The 16,906-nt window shown below is 46.7% G+C and overlaps 1 protein-coding gene across 1 annotated transcript; it reads right to left on the bottom strand.

The window, feature by feature from the left end:
• Positions 1–819: 819 nt before the first annotated feature.
• Positions 820–7,848, bottom strand: LOC140720473 (zinc-binding protein A33-like). The gene is made up of 3 exons (XM_073035327.1): positions 7,827–7,848; positions 6,108–6,134; positions 820–1,446 (listed from the first exon to the last, which is right to left on the bottom strand). Exons 2-3 carry the CDS (start codon positions 6,121–6,123, stop codon positions 890–892), a joined length of 573 nt encoding a protein of 190 aa, XP_072891428.1. The 5' UTR covers positions 6,124–6,134; positions 7,827–7,848; the 3' UTR covers positions 820–889.
• Positions 7,849–16,906: the final 9,058 nt, after the last annotated feature.

Raw genomic sequence — 16,906 nt, 5'->3', positions numbered from 1 at the left:
CTCTAAAAAGCTATCTTGTAAGCATTCAACAACCTCACTCTCTTGAGATCCATTACCAACCTAATTTTCCCAATACACCTGCATGTTTAAATCTCCCAAGACTATCATAACATTGCCCTTTTGACATGCCTTTTTAAAAAAATTTCCCATTGAAATCTGTATTCAAAATCCCAGCTACTGTTGGAAGGCCTGAATAAAATTGTCATCAGGGTCCTTTAACCCTTGCAGTTTCTCAACTCAACCCACAAGGATTCAACATCCTCCAATCCTTTGTCACATCTTTCTACTGATTTGATGCCATTCTTTACCAGAAGAGCCACTCCACCCCCCTCTAGCTACCTTCCTATCCCTCTGATACAGTGTGTAACCTTGGACATTCAGCTCCCAACTGCAACCACGATTCAGTGATGGCCACAACTTCATACCTGACAACCTGTAATAGTGCAACAAGATCATTCACCCTATTTCTTACTCTCAATTCATTAAGATATAACACTTTGAGTACCGTATTTGCTACCCTTTTTGATTCTGCTCCCCTAATGCACTGATACTCACCCTGCTGACTGCAGTTTTGTCCTATCATCTGCCTGGCTTCCTGACAGTCTGACTGCATGCTATCTTTGCTTTCTTACCATCTGTTCTAACCTGAGTCCCTTCATTCTGGTTCCCACCCCCTTGCTAAATTAGTTTAAACCCTCCCCAACAGCTCTAACAAACCCACCCACAAAAATATTGCCCCCCCCAGGTTCATGTGCAACCCACCCCTATTGTACAGATCATACCTCCCCCAGAAGAGATCCCAATGATCCAAGAACTCGAGCCCTGCCCCTGCCCCTGCCCCAGCTTCTCAGCCACACATACTTAATCCATATTGCACAGACCTGCTGTGTTAAATGACATTATTTTTAGAATGATTACTGGGTTTTGTTTCCTGCTTGGAACAGATTTTCAGCCATCTCTTCTGATGTGTTGTGTGAAAGAAAGGGTAAAGCTTCTCAGAGAATTTCTCATTGAATGTGTAGAGGAAAGACCTGGTGTTTGCATCGTAAAATGAAACTACCCCTGTATCATAATCAAGATAAACTCCTATCTTCCTGGGAACCTCTTGATAAGAGATATCCAATTTATCATTATCGTTTGCATGGATTTCTTTCTCATTTTGCCCAATGGACCAGAATTTATTCTTTGGTTTTAATGTAAGGTCACCCTTTCTATTTGCATTCTCTCCAGCAATTCCCAGAGACCACTTGTGATTTCCCGCAACTTCTACCTCCCAATAATGTTTCCCTGATGTGAATCCATCTGATCCCAACACACATTCCCAGGCTGTAAACCTCTCCTCATTTTCAGGAACATCTGTCTGGGAGTTCGTCAGTCTCACACTCTTCTGATCCTTTGAAATCTCCAGTTGTCGATGTGCTGTTTCTGTGTCCAGTTTTATAGAGGCTGCAAGAAATGGGAAAAATTGATAACAGTTATAATGTAGGTTATAAGCTGAGAGTAACCAGCAGCAACATTCAATTAAAACATCAAATTCAAAGCAAATTTATTATCAAATTACATATTTGTCACAGTAGTATAGCAATTAGTTCACCACTATGACAGCTCAGGGCATTACGGAGTTCAGCGTTCAATTCCAGCGCCGTCTAGGAGCAGTTTGTACATTCTCCCCATTAACCGGTTAGTAGCTTAATTGGTCATTTTAAAAGTTGTCCTGTAATTAGGTTAGAGTACTAGATGGATGGGTTGCAACCTGAACTGAAATGGGAATATCCTGGCCAGGGGGTTTGCTAAAGCTACTCAGGATGGTTTATACCAGTTTTGCAGGGGGCTGGGAACCAGAGCACCAGGTCAGTAAGTGAAGGATCAGACAGGAAACTAGATGTCAGGGAAGCTAGAACTTGATAGGTGAAGTTGGTGGGTAGGGGAGTGGCAGGAAATAAGGAGGTGGGAGGTGATAGGTGATAATGGTAAATGGCTGGAGAAGAAGGAATCTGATAGAGAATAGAGAGGAACTTGTGAGAAAGGGAAAGAAGAGGGAACCCAGGAGGAGTGATAGGCAGGTGAGGAGAATAAATAAATAATTTTAATCTATTTATGTGGCCAGCACAGGAAATTGACGATGAGGGAAGGGAAATGGGGAACAAATGACCAGAAGTTGGAGAAATTGATAATCATGCCATCAGGTTGGAGCTAAATCGATGGAATATGAGGTGTTGCTCCTCCAACCTGAGAGCGATCAATCTCATGGTAATGAAGAGGAGGCCATGGACTGACATGTGGGAATAGGAATTAAAACAGTTGGCCACCTGGAAATCCCACTTTTGGCAGATGGTGTGGACGTGCTTGTTGCCTCACCTGAAAGGACTGTTTGCAGTTCCTCATTGTGACCCTCAGACTGTGTCAGGCTCCAGCAGAGCAATCCCAATCAGTCCCAGTCCCCTTCATACTACTACTTTGTAGTCCTGATACGTTTTTGGATTAAAATATACTTTATTCATATTTAAAATGACTTACAAAAATAAAATTTACAGACTTTCTAGGGTTGTTTAGATAGACTTTAGCAAGTGAGGAAAGTGGAAGGATACGGTCATTATGTTGGCTGAGGAGATTCGTTCAGTTGGTCACTCAATCACTAATTTAATTGGTTCTGCACAACATTGTGGTGGAAGCTGGTTGCTGTGCTGTACTGTTCCATGTTCTATGCCAGGGGTGTCAAACTCATTTTAGGTCACGGGCCGGATTGAGCAAAATGCAGCTTCATGTGGGCCGGATCAGTCGGACGCATGCGAACGCAGCTTTCGTTGCCTCCGTTTTTTCAGCCTGCTCTCATGTGTCTCAGTCTCTGCTATAACTACAAAGTGTTTCACTTTACAAATTCCGTTTCTTATGAAGAAGACTGCTGAGCAAGACTGCCAAATAAACACTAAAAACCCTGAAAACCTGGTACCTGAATAAACTCAGCATTAGCCATATCATACGCAATAGGCGCTTCGATTACTGGGGCCAGCTTTAATAGTAATTAGATATTATCTCGCGGGCCAAAGATAATTCCACCGCGGGCCGGATTTGGCCCGCGGGCCTTGAGTTTGACATATATGTTCTATGCAATCCTCAGAGATACAAACTACCTACGTGCAAGAGAGTGGGCGGATACTTGCCTGGTCAGCTTGGACCAGGAGAACACCTTTGCCAGGGCACACACATGAATGGGATGGGTAAACTCTCCAAAACAGGCTTGAGGAGGGAATCAGGAATTAGATCCAACTGCTCTACACTGATAGTCTGAGAAAGAGGAACCTGGAGTCATAGAAAGGCAGCGTTCTAGGATCGCACTTCTCAGGATGGGTGGCCTGACACTGACATAGATGGTCCTCAACAGGAAATGATAGGAGGTGGGATTAGACTGATGAGGCATTATGCATTCCTGCTCCTTGCAAGGGAAAAAATGGACGCAGTCTGGTAGTTGGAGACAAAGCTCAGTAATGATTTGGAAAGAGATGACATTTGATATGTTGCTAAGCAGCTGAGATCCAAAGAGACTGAGTAGCAACATGATCAGTGAATGAGATCCTTGACTAAAAGCCTGTGCAGATTGGAAATAACATTGTCCTCCTCATGGACAATCAACAGCGTTGGTGCACCTTAAGGATGTGTGTTTAGCCCACTGCTCTACTCTCTCTGCAACCATTAATGTGTGGCTAGGCACAGCACAAACAACATCTGTAAATTTGCTGATGACACAACTATTACATATGGTGATGAGGAGAAGTACAGGAGTGAGACAGATCAGCTGGTTGAGTGGTGTTACAACAATAACCTTGCACTCATTGTCAGTAAGGCTAAGGAATTGATTGTAGACCGGAAAGAGGAAGTTGAGAGAACACCCACCATTGAGGAATCAGTGGGGGAAGGGTGAGCGGTTTCGAGTTCCTGTGTGTCTATTTCTCGGAAGGTCTAGCCTGGGCCCAACAGCTTGATGCAGTTACAAATAAGGCAAAGAAGGCCACACCCCAGTGGCTCCAATGACTACAGACCGGTGGCATTGACCTCCACATCACGAAGACCCTGGAGAGACTTGTTCTGGAGCAGCTCCGACCTATGGTTAGGCCACACTTAGACCCCCTCCAGTTCGCCTAAAGCCCTGACTAGGAGTTGAGGGTGCCATCGCCTACCTGCTGAACTGTGTCTATGCCCACCTGGACAAGCCGGCGAGCACTGTGAGGGTCATGTTTTTTGACTTCTCCAGTGCGTTCAACACCATCCGCCCTGCTCTGCTAGGTGAGAAGCTGACAGGGATGCAGGTGGATGCTTCCCTGATGTCATGGATTATTGATTACCTGACTAGCAGACCACAGTACATGCGCTTGCAACACTGTGTGTCAGACAGAGTGGTCAGCAGCACTGGGGCTCCACAGGGGACTGTCCTGTCTCCCTTTCTCTTCACCATCTACACCTCGGACTTCAACTACTGCACAGAGTCTTGCCATCTTCAGGAGTTTTCTGATGACTCTGCCATAGTTGAATGCATCAGCAAGGGAGATGAGGCTGAGTACAGGCCTACGGTGGGAAACTTTGTCACATGGTGCGAGCAGATTCATTTGCAGCTTAATGTGAAAAGGTCTAAGGAGCTGGTGGTGGACCTGAGGAGGGCCAAGGCACCGGTGACCCCTGTTTCCATCCAAAGTGTCAGTGTGGACATGGTGGAGGATTACAAGTACCTGGGGATACGAATTGACAATAAACTGGACTGGTCAAAGAACATTGAGGCTGTCTGTAAGAAGGGTCAGAGCCATTACTATTTCCTGAGGAGATGGAGGTCCTTTAACATCTGCTGGACGATGTTGAGGATGTTCTACGAGTTTGTGGTGGCCAGTGCTATCATGTTTGCTGTTGTGTGCTGGGGCAGCAGGCTGAGGGTAGCAGACACCAACAGAATCAACAAACTCATTCGCAAGGCCAGTGGTGTTGTGGGGGTGGAATTGGACTCTCTGACGGTGGTGTCTGAAAAGAGGATTTTACTTTACAACTTTACAACTCCTCCCTCGGAGTGTCAGACACTCTGAGCCAATAGGCTGCTCCTGGACTAATTTCCACTTGGAATAATTTACTTATTATTATTTAATTACTTCTGGTTTTATTTTGCTATATTTCTTCACTATTCTTGGTTGGTGCAACTATAACGAAACCCAATTTCCCTCGGGATCAATAAAGTATGTCTGTCTGTCTGTCTGACTATCTTTCTTTTGTTTGATGAGACTTGGTATGTTCCCAAAGACACTTGCAAATTTCAATAGTGGTATTGCGGAAAGCATTCAAACTGGTTGCATCACTGTCTGGTAGAGGGGCCACTGCAGAGGATGGGAAAAAAGCTGCAGAAATGTGTAAACTCAGCCAGCTCCATCATGGGCACCAGCCTCCTCACCATCACGGAGATATAAAGGTGATGCAGTTGTGCTGCTGAACTGGCTCCGTGGCTGTGGATTCACTTTCGGAGACTCGACCTGTGATTTGTTTACGTTTTTACTGTTTGCAGAATTTGATCTTTTCTCACACATTGGGTGTTTGATGGTCTTTGTTCTGTGCGGTTTCTTTCAGTGGGTTCTATTGTGTTTCTTTGTTTTGCGGCTGCCTGCAAGTAGTTGACTCTCAAGGTTGTATATCATGTACATACTTTGATAATAATGTACTTTGAATTTTGAAAAGGTACCATCCATCATAGGAAGCACAATGTCCCAGGACTTGCCCTCTTCTCATTGCTACCGTCAGAGGAGGAGGAGGTGCAGGAGCCTGAAGACACACACCCAACATTCAGGGACAGCTTCTTCCCCACTGCCATCAGTTTTCTGAATGGACAGTGAACCTATGATCACTACTTCAACTATTTTCCCTCTCTGTTTGCACTACTTATTTAATTTGTCAAAATATATACATATATATATATATATATACTTATAGGTTTTTTATTATGATGCATTGGAATGTACTGCTGCCGCAAGACCACAGTTTTCTCAACATACGCCGCAGATGTAGACAAACCTGACTCTGATTCAGATGCGACATCAGATGGAGCCAAAATACCCATCGTAATCAATCAAAGATCTTACCTGGATTTTTACACATGATCTCCCAATCTGGGAACAAAAACAGCCAGTTAGTATGGAAAAACTTACCCAGTACATTGAATTACCATGCAATTCTCCTCATAATGTTCAACCTTCATTTGAATTGGAAGTTTATGATTAGCTTTATTTGTCACATGTACATCGAAACATGAAATCAAAGTGAAATGCACCTCTGCATCAGTGACCAACACAGTCTGATGTACTGGGCACAGCTCGCAAGCATCGTTATGCTCCGGTGCCAGTGTAGCATGCCCACAACTAATTCATCATTTTACATCAAAACATACAGTGAAATACATCATTTGAGTTAAGGGGCAACACAATCCGCACTGATTCTATTTGATGTAAAGGACACATTTCATTGTGTTTTTGATGTACATGTGACAAGTAAAGCTAATCTTCATTTTTCTTTGAGAGAGCAACGATCAAATTTGAAATTGGATTTAGCTGGGTCGCTCCCGAGGTAGGTCATGTTATAACTAAGTTGAAGGGTGTAGAACAGACTGCATAATTACACTAACTGGGGGCACGTAAAGTTGAAGTCTCACCCGAAGCTGATTTCCAAAGTAAACAACCCCAGCACAGACACTGTTCTAAAAAAATCAGAAGTTGTATGGGTGCAAAGGGACTGAAATATAATCTGATTCCAGGAATGAAAGGGTCAACACATGAGGAGTGTTTGATGGCTCTGAGGCTGTATTCGCAGCAGTTTGGAAGAATGGGTGTGTTGGAGGGGGTGGGGGAGAGAGAAGCTCAATGAAATCTCTAACATCTTGAAAGGCCTGCATAAAGGGGAGAAGGAGAGGATGTTTCCTATAGTGGGGGTGGGGTCTGGGACAAGTGGGCACAGACTCAGAATAGAAGGACATCCCCCCAGAAGAGAGACGATGAGGAATTTCTTCAGCAGGTTTGTGGTGAATCTGTGGATTTCATTGCCACAGATGACTATGGAGGCCAGGTCTTTAGGTATTTTTAAATGAAGGTTCATAGGTTCCTGATCAGTCAGGGTGAAATGTTGCACAGAGATAGTAGGGTTAAAATGGATAATAAATCATCCATGATGGAGTGGTGGATCAGACCAAAGGGCCAAATGGCCTCTTTATGCTCTTACATCATATTGTTGTTCATTATTTTCAACATTTCAGTTTTATTCACAAACATCCTCCATTACTACATTCAGATTCATTTATTTATCACATGTACATTGACACATACAGTGAAATGCTTCACTTGTGTTAACAACCAGCACGTCCTGGGGATATGTCAGGGACACCCCACCAGTGTCACTGCACATTCCAGGGTCAACATAATTTGACCAAAATGTTCAGAAGAACACATGCAACAAGAATATTAGCACCAACACCAACTCCAGCAACACCACCTCCACTAACAACAACAACAGTAAAGCCAAGCCATTGCTCCCTCGTTCCCATCCACCCACTCACTCACAGACAGTCCTCCAGCCTCAGGACATCTCTGGCCTCCAGCTTCCAGAGGGCTCACTGACTCAGACATCTATCATATGATAACACTGAGATGGTCTTCCTTGGTGATATCCCTCCAATCTACTTCCCACCCTCTCTAACTATGCCCTGCTGCTGTTTGTTCTGAGTCTCACCATTCTGCAGCTCAGAGGAGTTTAAACTGAGGGAATCTACGTTCAACATTTTCATAACATTTCTGTTAAATATTATGACTTACCTGACTCAACAAGAGGTTTCCAGTGGCCTAAAAAAATTAAGAAAAATATACTTTAATAACCTTATTGGTCATTTTCTATGATAGCCCAAGTTCAGGGTGGGTAACCTCACTTCCCTGGCAGAGGAGGTGAACGTAAGTGAAAGACTCAGGCTCAACGTACAGACTCCATTTCAATGCAATGCCGTGGGGTGCTGTGCTGATGGAGAAGTGATCTTTTCATAGAAATATTAAATGGAGGCCCAGACTGCGCTTTCTCAGTTGGAGCGAAATGTAACAGAGTCATTCTCTTGGTTTGTTGGTCAGTTGATATCCTGCAGTCGACATCTCCACAGAGTTCTCTGTGTCTACAGTGTAGAAGCAGGCCTTTCAGCTCATCTAGTCCACAAAATGTCAGTCAGCCTAATCCCATCAACCTGCACTCCATATCCCTCCCATCCATGTACTTACCTAAACTGCTCTTAAATGTTGAAATTCAACCTACGTCCAGCACTTCTGCTAGCTGCTCGTTCCACACTCACACCACCCTTCGATGAAGAAGTTCCCCCTCAGGTTCTCCCTTAAATATTTCACCCTTCACCCTTAACCTATGAACTCTAGTTGTAGTCTCATGCAACCTCAGTGGAAAAGCCTGCTTGGTTGACTCTATATGTACCACTCATAATGTTGTATACCTCTATCAAATCTCCCCTCATTCTCCTGTGCTCCAGGAAATTAAGTCCTAACCTATTTACACTTTCCCTCCAACTCAGATCCTGAAGTCCTGACAACATCCTTGTAAATTTTCTCTGTATTCTTTCAGTCTTACTGATATCTTTCCTGTAGGTGGGTGATCAGAACTGCACACAACAGTCCGAATTTAGCCTCACCAGCACCCTATTCAACTTCAACATAACATCCAGCATCAACACTCAATACTCTGATTTAAGGCGGCCAATTTTCCAAAGATCTTTCGATGACCCTGTCTGTCTGTGATGCCACTTTCAAGAAATCATGGATCTATTTTCCCAGATCCCACTGTTCTCCCACACTCTTCAGTGCCCTACCATCCTCAGTGCAAGGCCTACACTGATTTGTACTCCATCAAAATATCTGATTAATACTGATGTTTGTGTGACCATACATCAGCCACTGTCTTTCCTCAAGAAAGACATCTACATCTCAGTGAGCTAGGACACGCAGAAGCCTTTAAACCTAACTTTTAAAAATAACGGTCTTAGAAACATAGAAAACCTACAGCACAATACAGGCCCTTTGGCCTACAAAGTTGTGCCAAACATGTCCCTACTTTAGAAATTACAAGGCTTACCCATAGCCCTCTACTTTTCTAAACTCCATGTACCTATCCAAAAGTCTCTTAAAAGACCTTATGATATCCGCCTCCACCACCATTTCCGGCAGCCCATTCCATGCACTCACCACTCTCTGAGTAAAAAACGTGCCCCTGACATCTCCTCTGTACCTACTCCCCAGCACTTTAAACCTGTGTCCTCTTGTGGCAACCATTTCAGCCTTGGGAAAAAGCCTCTGACTATCCACACAATCAATGCCTCTCATCATCTTATACACTTCTATCATGTCACCTCTCATCCTCTGTCGCTCCAAGGAGAAAAGGCCGAGTTCACTCAACCTGTTTTCATAAGGCATGCTCCCCAATCCAGGCAACATCCTTGTAAATCTCCTCTGCATACTTTCTATGGCTTCCATATTCTTCCTGTAGTGAGGCGACCAGAACTGAGCACAGTACTCCAAGTGGGGTCTGACCAGGGTCCTAAAGAGCTGCATCATTACCTCTCAGCTCCTAAATTAAATTCCGCGATTAATTACGGCCATTACATCGCCTGCCTTCTTAACCATGGCGTCAACCTGCACAGCTGCTTTGAGCGTCCTATGAACTCAGTCCCCAAGAACCCTCTGATCCTCCACACTGCCAAGAGTCTTACCATTAATACTATATTCTGCCATCATATGTGACCTACCAAAATGAACCACTTCACACTTATCTGGGTTGAACTCCATCTGCCACTTCTCAGCCCAGTTTTGCTTCCTATCAATGTCCCGCTGTAACTTCTGACAGCCCTCCACAAAATCCACAACACCTCCAACCTTTGTGTCATCAGCAAATTTACTAACCCATCCCTCCACTTCCTCATCCAGGTCATTTATAAAAATCACAAAGAGTAAGGGTCCCAGAACAGATCCCTGAGGCACACCACTGGTGACTGATCTCAATGCAGAATATGACCCGACTACAACCACTCTTTGCCTTCTGTGGGCAAGCCATTTCTGGATCCACAAAGCAATGTCCCCTTGGATCCCATGCCTCCTTACTTTCTCAATAAGCCTTGCATGGGGTACCTTATCAAATGCCTTGCTGAAATCCATATACACTACATCTACTGCTTTTCCTTCATCAATGTGTTTAGTCACATCCTCAAAAAACACTATCAATGTCCTGCTGTATCTGTGCTGTAGTACTCTGTGATTCTTTTTATGACTCTGGAGGCATGGGAAATGAACATCAGGTTGTTCTTCCTTTATTCCCCATTTTGAAAAGTTGCAAGTCACTTATATTATGTAAATTCAAGCAAAAACGGTTTGTGTTTGCTGTGTGATTAAATTGAATGTCACATCTTTGTACAGTTTGAAAGAGCCTTTCCCCATGCAATATCTCACAAAGAAACAGATCTTGAAACAAAGGTTGGTACTTACAGATCCACACTGATGTTACAGAGTTGGATTAAATAATAACCAGGCAGCCTACAGAGAAGAAGTCATCAGCCTGACACAGTGGTATCAAGAAAACAACTTCTCCCTCAATGTTGCGGACTGCTTGAGGAATGGAGACAGGGTAAACCCCTATAGACATAAACAGATCTGGAGTTGAGAGCCTGAACAGCTTTAAGTTCCTCAGCATACACATCACCAAGGATCTCATGTGGCCTGTACATATTGGCACTGTGGTGAAAAAGCACAACGGCACCTCAATCTGAAGAAGTTTGGCATGAGTCCCCAAATCCTAAGGACTTTCTAAAGGGGCACAATTGAGAGCATCCTGACTGGCTGCATCACTGCCTGGTATGGGAACTGTACTTCCCTCAATCACAGGACTCTGCAGAGAGTGGTGCGGACAGCCCAGCACATCTGTAGACGTGAATTTCCCACTATTCAGGACATTTACAGAGACAGGTGTGTAAAAGGGGCCTGAAGGGACATTGGGAACCCGAATCACCCCAACCACAAACTGTTCCAGCTTCTACCATCTGTGAAACTGTACCACAGCATTAAAGCCAGGACCACCAGGTTCTGGGACAGCTTCTTCCACCAGGCCATCAACTGTATTTCTATGCTATATTGACTGTCTTGTTGTATATACTATTTATTACAAATTACTATGTACAATGTCCTGTGTATGTTACTCAAAATGGTTTTTTTGGTTTGTTAAGAGTAGGAATGCTTCTTTGTCTGATAAGTGTTTCTCTCGCCGTTTAGCTTTAGACTTGCTGATATGGTAATTGTATTCATTTGTTAATCAATGGGGAATGTTATTGTGTCTTGTGAGGCTGGGCACGTGGGGGAGGGGTTTTCGCGGGCTTTTGGTGTGGAGAGTCGGGAGGAAGACAGACGAGGAAGGTGGGCGTGCGCTGCCCTGCTCAGAGACCACCGGGGTGGTCCTAGGTGACGACGTGGAGATCGGATGGTTCGTTGATTGAGCTCCTCTGATGTGCACTAAACTGACTGAACTTTGATAAGTTGGCGCCTTTTGTTTTTTTCTTTCCTTGTATATTGTATTGCCTAATACTTTTTTTTTAATGTTAGTAAACTCTTTAAAGTGTATTTCATAACGGTATTTGGTGTGAATTTGATACTGTGGGTGGCGCGAGGCATAAACTCGATTCTCACAGCACCTGCGTGTACGGGAGGTGGGTTGGTGTGTGGCTGGATCTCCTTTTCCCCTAGACATATACCAGCCTGTTGGGTAAGTGTTACATTTGTGGGGTGCTCGTCCGTGATTGGATTGTCAGGGGCTGTGGAATCGCGCAGGCAGCAGAGCGGAGATGGACAGAGATAAGATTATTAGCTGGTGCGAATTTGAAGGTGTACCGGTGCAGTATGCCTGTCTAGTGAGCGGAGTGGATTTTCGAGTTTCGGGAGACGCGTTAGTGCGGGGTTTAAGTTTGGTGAAGGGTATTGGGCAGGTAGAATTGGTAGCTAGACGGTGTGGTAAAGAGGTGGAGTCTATCTGGGTGTTGGTTCGTACGAGGGCTGACGTCAGGACGTTGGAACTGCCGGCGACGGTCAGTGTTCCGGGGGAGGAGGGGCTGTGGGGACTCCACTCTCTCTCCGAGGATGAGGCTGAGGAGACACCGGAGGAGGAGCTAGAGCTAGAGGTGGACCCCAGAGAGGTGGCCGGTACTAGTAAAGGGAGGTGGGAGGAGGGAGTCGTGACTAGGCCCCTTTCCCCAGGTAGGGTGGAAGCCTCCGAGCTGGCAGCTGCACTTAACTCCCTGGTGGGAGTGGCCGAGAGGCCACGGCTGAAGCTGGGGGTGTTCTCCGGAGCCAAGACTACTCCGGACGGGGAGGTGGACTATGAGACCTGGATCGAGCATACGTCTTTGATGTTAGAGGAGTGGCCAGGCTCGGAGTAGGAGAAGAGGCAGCAATTAGTGGGAAGTTTGAGGGGTTTAGCAGCCAAAACAGTTTGGGAGTGGAAAGCTGAAAAGTCTGGGGCCTCAGTGGAGGCATGTATAGAAGTTTTGGAGGGAGCGTTTGGTTGTCAGGGGAACCCTGGCTGCTTTTAGCAGAGTTCCAATGCCTGGAACAATGGAGAGGGGAAAAGCTCTCCGAGTACATATTTAGGATGGAGGGGATGCTCTCGGGGCTGCGGCGCCGGGGGGTAGTGAAGGCACCTGACGTGGCTAGCGTGAGGATGAGTCAGTTATTCAGTGGCTCTCTGGAGGAGGACAAGGTGGCGTGGACTATCAGGCAGGCTTATAGGAAAGGCCCCCCTCCATCGTTCGGGCAACTGATTAGAGAGGTGCGGGAGGAAGAGAGAGCATTGGGGCGGAAAAGGGGCGCGGGTCTACGGGAGCGATCCTCAGCGATACAGGAAGTGGTGGCTGGGTGGAGGAATGACAACCCACTGGGGGGTAGAGAACCCCCTCTGGAGGGGAGGGACAGGGGAGGTACCCACTCTCAGGGGCGACCAGTGCAGTGGGTTGGGAGCGGGAGCCGTCCTGGGAGAGGAGGGGCGGCAGGCAGCGTGTGCTTTAACTGTGGGAAAGAGGGGCATTTCAGGCGGGACTGTGGGCGGCCGAGGGTGTGCTATAGCTGTGGAGAGGAGGGACACTTTAGGTGGGATTGTGAGAGACAAGGAGTTCCGCGGAGGACAAGCCCCCCTGCGACTAAGAAGGGGGAGGTGTCAGGAAACTTAGGAGAGGCTCAGTGAGGGAACGGACTGGAGCCTCTGGAGGAACACGTTCCCAGAGATCAGCCAGGGGACCACCGGGTGCCCACCCCTCTATTCCGGATGGGCTGGTAGGACCCCGTGCCAGTGTGGGTCTACGGATAGAGGGAGTTTACACAAAAGCCGTTCTTGATACGGGATCGCAGGTGACCTTATTGTACCGGTCTTTCTACAACCAATATCTAAAGCATTTGCCCGTAACCCCATTTGACGCCCTGCAGATTTGGGGTGTGAGCGAGGGTGACTACCCGTACGATGGGTACCTATCGGTGAGATTGGAGTTCTCGGAGGGCGATGTGGGAGTGTCCGAAGCTATTGAGACGTTGGTGTTGGTGTGTCCTGACCCGGTGGAAACTGGTGGTGCTGCCCTCCTGGTGGGGACTAATTCCCCCGTTGTGCGACGGCTCCTGGGAGCTTGTAAGGAGAAAGGGGGGGGGGGAAGACTTTCTGGAGACCCTCTCGGTGCATCCAGTTTTTCGAGCAGTGTTCGAAGAAGGGGTTGCCTCCCTAGGGCTGGACCTGGAGTGTAAACGAGGGACGGTGTGGTGTACGCAGGCGAGGCCCAAGGTGATCCGACTCGGGGAGGTAGCACTAGTGATGGGGACCCCCAGATTCCCAGGAGTGCCGACGGGCGAAGCCCTGTTAGTAGACGCCCCGGACGATCTTGAAGGGGAGACACGATTTCCGGCGGGGGTGCTGGTGAGACCAGGGGTGGTACATGCGAGGCGTATAGCTATAAGTGTCAGGGACACCACGGCAAGAGAAATCACCTTTAAGAGGGGAATGCCGCTGGCACATCTGTTCCCGGTGACGGTAATGTCTAGTGCACCAGTGAGGATCCCTAACTGGGAGGGGTTGGAGCATCGAAGGGAGCTGACCGCTGAAGTCTTTAACTTCGGGGATTCCCCTGTGTCGCCGGAGTGGAAACGCAGGCTAGTGGAGAAGATGCTGAAGATGGAAGCTGTTTTTTCTCGGGGCGAGTTTGATGTTGGCTGCTCCAAAAGCACTCGCCACACCATCCGGGTGACGGAGGACACCCCGTTCCGAGAGAGATCCGGCGGCTGGCTCTGGCAGATGTTGAGGACGTGCGGCAGCACTTGTGCAAGTTGAAGGAGGCCGGAATCATAGCTGAGTCCCGAAGTCCTTATGCGTCCCCAATAGTGGTGGCACGGAAGAAGAATGGGAGAGTGCACATGTGTGTTGACTACAGGACGTTGAATCGGCGAACTGTCCCTGATCAATATACTGTCCCAAGAGTCGAGGATGCGTTGGCCTGCCTGAGCGGTGCGAAGTGGTTCAGTGTGCTGGACTTAATAAGTGGGTATTACCAGATCCCGATGAGTGCGGGCGATAAAGAGAAGACCGCTTTTATCTGCCCGCTGGGGTTCTTTCAGTTCGAACGAATGCCCCAAGGCATATCGGGAGCCCCAGCCACCTTCCAGAGGCTCATGGAGAGAACTGTGGGGGATATGAATCTGTTAGAGGTGCTGGTGTACCTGGACGATTTGATAGTGTTTGAATCGACTTTGGAGGAACATGAGGAGAGGCTGTTGAAGGTGTTGGGCCGGCTTAAGGAGGAAGGGTTGAAGCTTTCCCTGGACAAATGCCAGTTCTGCAAGTCGTCGGTTAGCTACGTTGGCCATATCATTTCGCGAGAGGGAGTGGCTACTGATCCAACCAAGATAGAGGCCGTGACCACCTGGCTGAGACCTCAGAAAGTGGGTGCTCTGCGCTCATTTTTAGGGTTCTGTGGGTATTAGCGGCGATTTGTGAAAGGATACGCCAAAGTGTGTCACCCGTTGACTCAGCTGTTGTGTGGCTATCCCCCGGTGGGAAAGAAAAGGAAGGGGGACCAGAGGCAGGATACTGGAACCCGGTGGAACCTTTTGGCTCGAGATGGGATGATCAATGTGAAGAGGCGTTCCGATCTTTGAAAAGGGCACTGACATCGGCTTTTGCCGATCCCCAGAAGCCATATGTGCTGCACACTGATGCCAGCCGAGAGGGTCTCGGGGCTGTTCTGTACCAGGAGCATGGCAATGCATTGAGGCCGGGAACCTTTGTCAGCCGAAGCTTGTCGCCATCGGAGAGAAACTATCCCACTCACAAGTTGGAGTTCCTGGCGCTGAAGTGGGCGGTGGTGGACAAGCTGGGCGATTATCTGTACGGAGCCAAGTTTGAGGTGAGAACGGATAACAATCCTCTCACTTATATTTTGACTTTGGCGAAGCTGGATGCCACAGGACTATTATAACATTGTCCTTTTGACATTCCTTTTCTGTCTCCCATTGTCATCTGTAGCTACTGTTTGGAGGACTGTCAATATAACTGCTATCAGCATCCTTTTATCCCCATGTTCTCTGTTCCCTGTTTAGAAAAAGAAATTGCTGTCATGATGCTAGAAATGGGACCCAATCACAGACCAAGTACTGTGCACACTGTGATATTTATTGAGTAACAAATCCAATGGGGCAAACAAATTTGGCATCAAAGTTCAGGCGGAGATCACAAAAGTGCAAAAATCAGAATCAGGAAACAGGCAGAGTCAAAAACCAGAACAATCAGGATAAACAGGTGAAATCAGGGTCAACAAGCAGGCAGGGTCGATATTCAGAAAGACAGAGTTTGATATGAATGCTGGAAAGGCTCAGGAAAACTCAATGGCACAATCTGGCAAAACACAGGTGAGAAAACAGGACTAAGATACACTGAGCAATAAACAGAGAGGCAGATGTTAGGTGGAGCATAATGAGACACAGGTGGCAGCAATACAGGTAATAATAGGAAACAGGTGGGGGGGGGCGGAGTAATCAGTGATACATTGGGCCGCAGGGGTGGGGACAGGAGCACATGGGGCATGAAAACAATCACGAGCACATGGCAATACAAATACACAGATTGGATAAAGGTTGGCCATAGCGGATTTGAAATCTGTAAGAAAGCGTCGAACTCGAATGGGTCAAGGACAGTGAAAGCAGACAGATCAATTGTTTTTCTTCCTGTCATGTGCTTGGAGATGGAGGCTGCCATTTTGTGGAAATGTTTTATGCCCTTGATTTTGTGTGATCAGTGACTTTTGACTTGATCAGTGTTTTATAGAAGACATAATGATGCTTCAGGTAATTGCTGGACTAGAGATAATTTCCAAATAAGAAGTCATTTGTGAGATGTTCTTTGGTTGGATATAACATGAAGGTTTTTGACTGTTGGAGTCAGTATCTATTTTGCATACTCGTTGTTCGAGTACAAAAAGCCATGAATTACCGATTGTCACTTGCAGGGAAGAGGCCAATAATGATGCTGGCCTGGAGCAGAGCCAACAATAGGTGTTAATGACACTGGAGTGCTATGTTTGAATTGATAAGAAAGGAATATAAATGTGGTCACAGCGATAACTCTGGAGAATCACTATCACAAGGAAGAACCCCACGCTAGGGGCTGGGAGAAGGGAGGGTGTATCGTCTGGCCAACGGAGATCCCCTATTACGGTGTTATAAATTGGGCAAGTTGTCTGAGTGAATATTGGTATAGAGGGAACAGTAGAATTCATGGTTTAAGATGTCAGCCCGGGATCAACATTGTTACATTGTTGTTTGTGCAGAGACAATAAAGTGTG

This window comes from Hemitrygon akajei, chromosome 2 (assembly GCF_048418815.1).
Source record: "Hemitrygon akajei chromosome 2, sHemAka1.3, whole genome shotgun sequence".
Taxonomy (NCBI): domain Eukaryota; kingdom Metazoa; phylum Chordata; class Chondrichthyes; order Myliobatiformes; family Dasyatidae; genus Hemitrygon; species Hemitrygon akajei.
This window is presented reverse-complemented; position numbering and strand designations above follow the sequence as displayed.